This window comes from Sphaeroforma arctica, assembly GCF_001186125.1.
Source record: "Sphaeroforma arctica JP610 unplaced genomic scaffold supercont1.11, whole genome shotgun sequence".
NCBI lineage: Eukaryota > Ichthyosporea > Ichthyophonida > Sphaeroforma > Sphaeroforma arctica.
Genome location: NW_014040547.1, coordinates 215,961 through 222,314, shown reverse-complemented (window position 1 = coordinate 222,314; position 6,354 = coordinate 215,961). Strand labels below are relative to the sequence as shown.

The 6,354-nt window shown below is 41.6% G+C and overlaps 3 protein-coding genes across 3 annotated transcripts in view; 1 reads left to right on the top strand and 2 right to left on the bottom strand.

The window, feature by feature from the left end:
• Positions 1 to 533: 533 nt before the first annotated feature.
• SARC_00399 (hypothetical protein) lies at positions 534 to 2,842 on the top strand (the record flags this gene model as incomplete). The annotated part of the gene is made up of 3 exons (XM_014305941.1): positions 534 to 1,112; positions 2,031 to 2,128; positions 2,805 to 2,842. Exons 1-3 carry the CDS (start codon positions 913 to 915, stop codon positions 2,840 to 2,842), a joined length of 336 nt encoding a protein of 111 aa, XP_014161416.1. The 5' UTR covers positions 534 to 912.
• A 426-nt stretch (positions 2,843 to 3,268) lies between these two features.
• On the bottom strand, positions 3,269 to 4,145 carry SARC_00398 (hypothetical protein). The gene has a single exon (XM_014305940.1). The coding sequence runs from the start codon at positions 3,749 to 3,751 to the stop codon at positions 3,461 to 3,463; it is 291 nt and encodes a 96-aa protein (XP_014161415.1). The 5' UTR covers positions 3,752 to 4,145; the 3' UTR covers positions 3,269 to 3,460.
• A 120-nt stretch (positions 4,146 to 4,265) lies between these two features.
• Positions 4,266 to 6,354, bottom strand: part of SARC_00397 (hypothetical protein) — a gene marked incomplete at its 5' end in the record, with an annotated part of 2,757 nt that continues 668 nt past the window's right edge. The window contains one exon of the mRNA XM_014305939.1: positions 4,266 to 5,088. Within this exon, the coding sequence (XP_014161414.1) occupies positions 4,900 to 5,088 (189 nt within the window). The 3' untranslated portion in view covers positions 4,266 to 4,899. The remainder of the gene's footprint in view (positions 5,089 to 6,354) is intronic.

The following is a 6,354-nucleotide window of genomic DNA, read 5'->3' as shown; positions in this document are numbered from 1 at the left end:
TATATATATGTGTGTGTGTGTGTGTGTAGTATATATATATATATATGTATATATATATATATGTATATATGTATATATATATAATATGTATATATGTATATATATATATATACATATTAAATATAATATTTATAATATGGATATGCATAATAAATATATATACATATGTATCTAATAAATATACAAATATATATATATATATGTATATAATAAATATACATATATATATATGGATATAGATTTATATATATAAATATATATATACGTATAATATGTATATGTGTATATATATATATATAATATGGATATGTTTAATAAATATATGTTTTTATGCTTGCACATATACCTACATATAAATATGCATACATACATTTTTTGCATACATCCATACATATATGTCTGTATTTATATATAGATATATATATATACATATATTTATTTGTATATATGTATGCAAGTAATGTGTATATATTTGTATTTTAAGTATATATGTGTGTGTGTGCGTGCGTATATTAATGTATGTAAATGTGTATGTTTGTGTAGTATATGTATATGCTTGTACATAGCTATACATAGTGATATAATGATATACTGATACATATCTACTTCAATCGACACGGGCCTGTTCTTGTTTTTATACGTTATATCAATATACATGGAGCGATGTACATTTTATGGTGCCAATTTGTTCTTCAAGTATTGCTAGCCTGAGTAATTCTAGTAACACCGATTTAAGGGGAGAACTCCTTATTTTATCTTACTTTATTGCTATACCCAATTCGCGCTACACTCCTGTGTACTGGTTGTTTCTGCTAAATCGCACTGTACATCTGGCTGTAGGTAAGCCTGACCACCAGACCTATACCGGTAGAGGATTAAAATGATTGTATATATTACTTCTGGTACTATACAATGTTACTACTGGCACTATACAATGTCACTTCTGGTACTATACAATCTTACTTCTGGCACTATACCTACGCACATCTCGCACCTGTTGAACTCAACCGTTTCTCTGTTGTATCCCAATACGTGCGACTATCTGGACACCGAATATATCTCTCTGTGTGTGTATCGCTGGCTGCCGTTGTAGGTCTACTCAGCGCTTACGGGTATGTGCTCTGCTGTCTTGTGTGATCTCACTCGTTTGAGGGGACTTGTTTTATACTTTGCTGGTGGTGTGGCATTATGTGCGCATAACTACAAGGCAAGGGATGCAGATGTCTTCTCTCAGCTGTCACACACGATAGTTTTATCGGAGAGAGGCGGCATTCTAACGATACTATCTGTGGCGAACTATATCTCCGGGTGTGAGTGCTGAGGTTTATTTATTCTAGTAAGCACCAAGTACTTATATTCTCGTAAGCCGTAAGTTGGTGTGAAGGTGCCTCTGCATGTGCATTGCAATTGGTTGCTGGTTGCTGACCATTCATGCTAGCACACACTCACGTCCGTTCAGTGTCCGCCACACCGTGCACGGTTGCCCTGTTTTCTTAGGGCGGACCATAGTTGTCCTTTACTTAGCTCTCAGGACGTGAAGTTGTCCACTACTTAGCACTGAGCACGTGTAGTTGTCCTTTACTTAGCATTCAGCACGTGTAGTTGTCCATTACTTAGCTCTCAGCACGTGTAGTTGTCCATTACCTAGCTCTCAGCACGTGTAGTTGTCCACTACTTAGCACTCAGCACGTGTAGTTGTCCATTACTTAGCACGCAGCACGTGTAGTTGTCCATTACTTAGCACGCAGCACGTGTAGTTGTCCATTTCTTAGCACGCAGCACGTGTAGTTGTCCATTTCTTAGCACGCAGCACGTTACCTCACACTCCGATCGCTCGCTTGCACTGTTGCCTGAGCCCTTGTCCCATACGTGCCGCGTCTCTGCGGTCCGTTTTGCTTAGGGCACAGGTGCGCTTCACAGTATATTCACTGCGACTGGACCAGTCCCGTATCCCTTCTAGCCTACACTCTGGCTCATTCTCTGTACCCCACACTCTGGCTTATCTTCTCGTGCTGTTTGTCCACCCACAGTTCACGGTACATCAGGTCTGGAAAGATCAACCCGGTGTTCCACGTGGCTGCCTTCTTGCTGATCACAGGCTATGCCTTGGAGTACCCTCATCTCAAAGGTATGTCCCGTGCGGGGCTGTTTGCTTTTGGTGTGTACGCTCCACTGCTATATATATATATGCATGTATGTATGTATATACATATATATATGCATGTATGTATGTATATACATATATATATGCATGTATGTATGTATATACATATATATATGCATGTATGTATGTATATACATATATATATGCATGGTCTTTGTAGCTACCAGACTGCCTATCGGCCGGAGGTCATTACCAAGAGTGCGCTGTCCTAACCCATATACCGGTGGACTGTGGTTGCTATGCCTCACTGGTTCGGACATACACCTCCAACCGGCCACCTACATTTGGAATACTCTTTGGTGGAGCTATGGTTGGTGGATGCATGATTGTTAACCGTGTATGCAACGTATGGGAATGTACCTTTGAGTTATCCGTGTTTGCAACGTATGGGAATGTATCTTTGAGTTATCTGTGTATGCAGCGTATGGGAATGTATCTTTGACTGTGATGCAGTATGTGTGACTCTAATACAAACATTATTTACTCTTGCATATGGCACCTGTGCGTTTGGTGTCGTGCATGAACATCCACGATACACACATGCTTTGCGTCAAAATGCTCAGACTGTTCCGTACCGTTAAAAAAAAGTACCGTGGTGATCCAAATCTCACTCGATTTCCACCACTCCTTTGTATTACAGCCCACAAGGATGCCGAGAAAGCCGGTGCGGCCCATTAAAGAGGTCCTTTTGATGACCTTGACCGCTACATAACAAGCAGCGTAGCAGTTATCGTTAGCATTCATCCGCGGGATGTGATGGTAGAGTTTTAGTGCGATGAGTGTGGATAAGCCAATAAAACCGCACTACTCAGGTGACGCTACCATATGGATTTGCATTGCATTGTACCTACTGTATTGGCGCGAAGTGTTATGCCACCGAAGTCCTTCAAACTGTACTGTACACGCACACATTCAATGGGCCGGACTTGTTGCTATGGTGATGCCTGGCAATCAGGCAGTTACACCAAGAAAAGATAACACAACTTGGTGACACGTCCAATAACTGGCAATGCTACGGAAGGGACCACGACAACCCTATCACTGTGAGTACCACACACAAGTCATGGGAGTCTCTAAGCATGAGCCACGATCTAAGTTATAGCAGCTTGTTGCAAAGTATCTTTCCAAATATGGCCGAGGAACGAGCTTGTTAAGTGTGATTTAATTGGTTGTCTACTGCCATGCGCGGCCTCATGACACTAAGGCCTGTGCTACACTAATTCGCCCTGCACCTCACCATGCGCACCCTGTCCTGTCCTGAACACATTTGGACGCTACTTTATTTGTCCCAGCCACTCATGTGCACTGTATACAGACGCGCTTCGCCTGTTCCTGGGGCTCAGTTATAGCATTGGCATTGTACCGGTTTCTCAGTGCTTTCTTCTGCTTGTCTTGATCGCAGCAGTCCACTGTACGGATCATTCCATGGCACATCTTCACTACATTCTGGCTGTTCGGTATCATTGTTATCCTCGTGTATAGTCTTCCCAGTAAGTGCTTAGGTGTTTCACTCATGCACATTTGGCCAATCCCAGCCCCACAATTTTTGTCCCAGGCGTTCCGCTCACACAGCATCTCTGCACCCATTTATATGTTTCCTGGACACATCAACCTGTCCTCGTTTTCTTTTTGGTCACACAGCATCTCTGCACCCATATATAGCGTTTTCAGTCACATCCGCCTGTCCTCGTGCTTTTGAGTCGACGTTCTAGGTGATCAGCGAGAAATAAGTACACAACACAGAATAGACGAACCAGGGCAAACAAAGCGGTTGAGTAGACCACTCGTAGCCACAATCAGGACAGTCGCACCCGTGCACCCCTTTCCCTTTTCCTTCGTCCGATGCCTTTCTGGGCGCCTGTTGAGCTCTGTAGTGTTTTGGTGTGCCCTGTCCTCTTTCATATACACAAGGAATGTACAGCTGCTACATAAACTTGTCTGCCGCCCACTACCGAATCCGTCACCAACCCACACAGTCAAACTGAAGCTGAACACTCGCGCACTCTATTCAGTACAAACAGTGGGGGAGTGGTCCAACGCTCCATGTCCCCTCAATCAGACCCGTGCCTAGTCACTCCGGCAGTCGCACACTACGCTGTCTGTAAGGGTAATACGCTCATCCGTCGCCATGGCAACCCTAGGCAAGAGTTGTCGCACCATAGCCCGTGCTTCACAGGTTTGTGAGATACAATCGTATGTGACCTTATACTCAGTCGCCTACCACTAATCGTATACATGACTAACCAGTGGCAATGCTACACATACACCCCGTCTTGCTACTAGTGTACACACACTCAGCTGTGTCTACTGGGCTATGCATGAGCAGTCTATTCCTTTGCAACCACGCCGCAGTCCCAACCGCAGCAGTACATAATTCTGTTTCATTTATGTGTTACATAATCCTGTTTCATCTAGGATGTGTCGCATAACCCTGTTTCAACTAAGATGTGTCGCATAATTCTGTATCATTTAGGATGTGCCGCGTAATCCTGTTCCATGTAGAATGACCCACGTACTTCTGTGCTAGGTCTGTGCCATCGTTCGCCTGGCTATGCCACTGATGCGTATGCTGGGGCTGTGGTTGTGTTTGATCTGTTGACTGTGGCACTCGCGAGTCTCTCGTTGGGCTGCGCTGATGCAGTTGGCAGAGTGTCTGTAGTGTGTCTTGCGGTGTATTCGTGCTGCCTGGTTGTGATTGGGTTCTTGGCTTTTGCTATAGTGATCGTGTTATTGGGTTATGTTTTGCCGTTTAGTTGTGTGGTACTGGCATGAGCACTTTGCTGCCTAAAACGTTCCACCATATCCTTTGGTGCCCAGACACCTACCTTCCCCACGCCGTTAAACGCGTACCCATTCATATTGGCTTTGGTAACGCAAATGCACTCGCTAGACCGCTTCGCCCGTTGGATGATCTCTCCGGCACTCTGTTGTAAACAAACGAACGTCAAGTACCGAACTGTTTAGCCCCGTTTAGAGTGCGCGACCTATCAACTGAGGCATGGTCCGAATAAACAGATGGATCGGGAACAGTCTGACCCATAACGATACCTGCCCCAATATTTTAAGGGCAGGTGCAGTGAGGACAATTCTATAGTGTGTAGCCACAGGGACATGTATTGAAACTCAGAACTCAGTCCATTTATGTCCGCGGAGGTGCACACCAGTCTGATTGTATTCGGACACCCGAACGATGACGTGCTTAGGGATAACCCGCTGGAATCACGAAAGTAATAGTACTGCTTTCTGACTGGCATAACCAATGGGTAACAGCCACAGTATATAATTTATTAGAAACTTACAGCCACTACCGATATATACAACCAACTTGCTTAATTTACCAATATATATATATATATGTGAAACTTACAACTTCTACCGATATATATAACCAACATACAGCCTATACCAATACATGCATGCAACATACAGCCTCTACCGATATATATAACCACCTTACAGAATTTACCAATACATGCATGCAACTTAAAACTTCTACCGATATATATAACCACCTTACAGAATTTACCAATATATATAGGCAACTTACAGCCTCTACCGATATATATAACCACCTTACAGCCTTTACTAATATATATATAAGCAACTTACAGCCACTACCGATATATAACCACCTCACGGCCTTTACCAATATATATGCAGCTTACAGCCTCTACCGATATATATAACCACCTTACAGAATTTACCAATATATATATATATGCAACTTAAAACTTCTAAAGATATATAACCAACTTACAGCCTTTACCAATACATGCATGCAACTTAAAGCCCATACTGATATATATAACCAACTCACAGCCTTTACCAATATATGAACGATGGATTGCGGTTATTAAATAAATATAAATGATAAACCGCGTTTGTGTGCCTGGGGATATTAAAGCAAGACCATTACATACCTAAAACATATCATACAACAGAAGGAAATGGGAGTATCGAATCAGGACAGAATATGTATACATATATTGTGTATGTGTGTGCATGTACGTAAAAATACATATATATATATATCTATCTATCTATCTATAAAAATAAATATATATATATGTATATATATATATATATATATATGTATATATATATATATATATATATATATATATATATATATATATATATATATATATATATATATATATAATATATATATATTATACTATACGTACTAT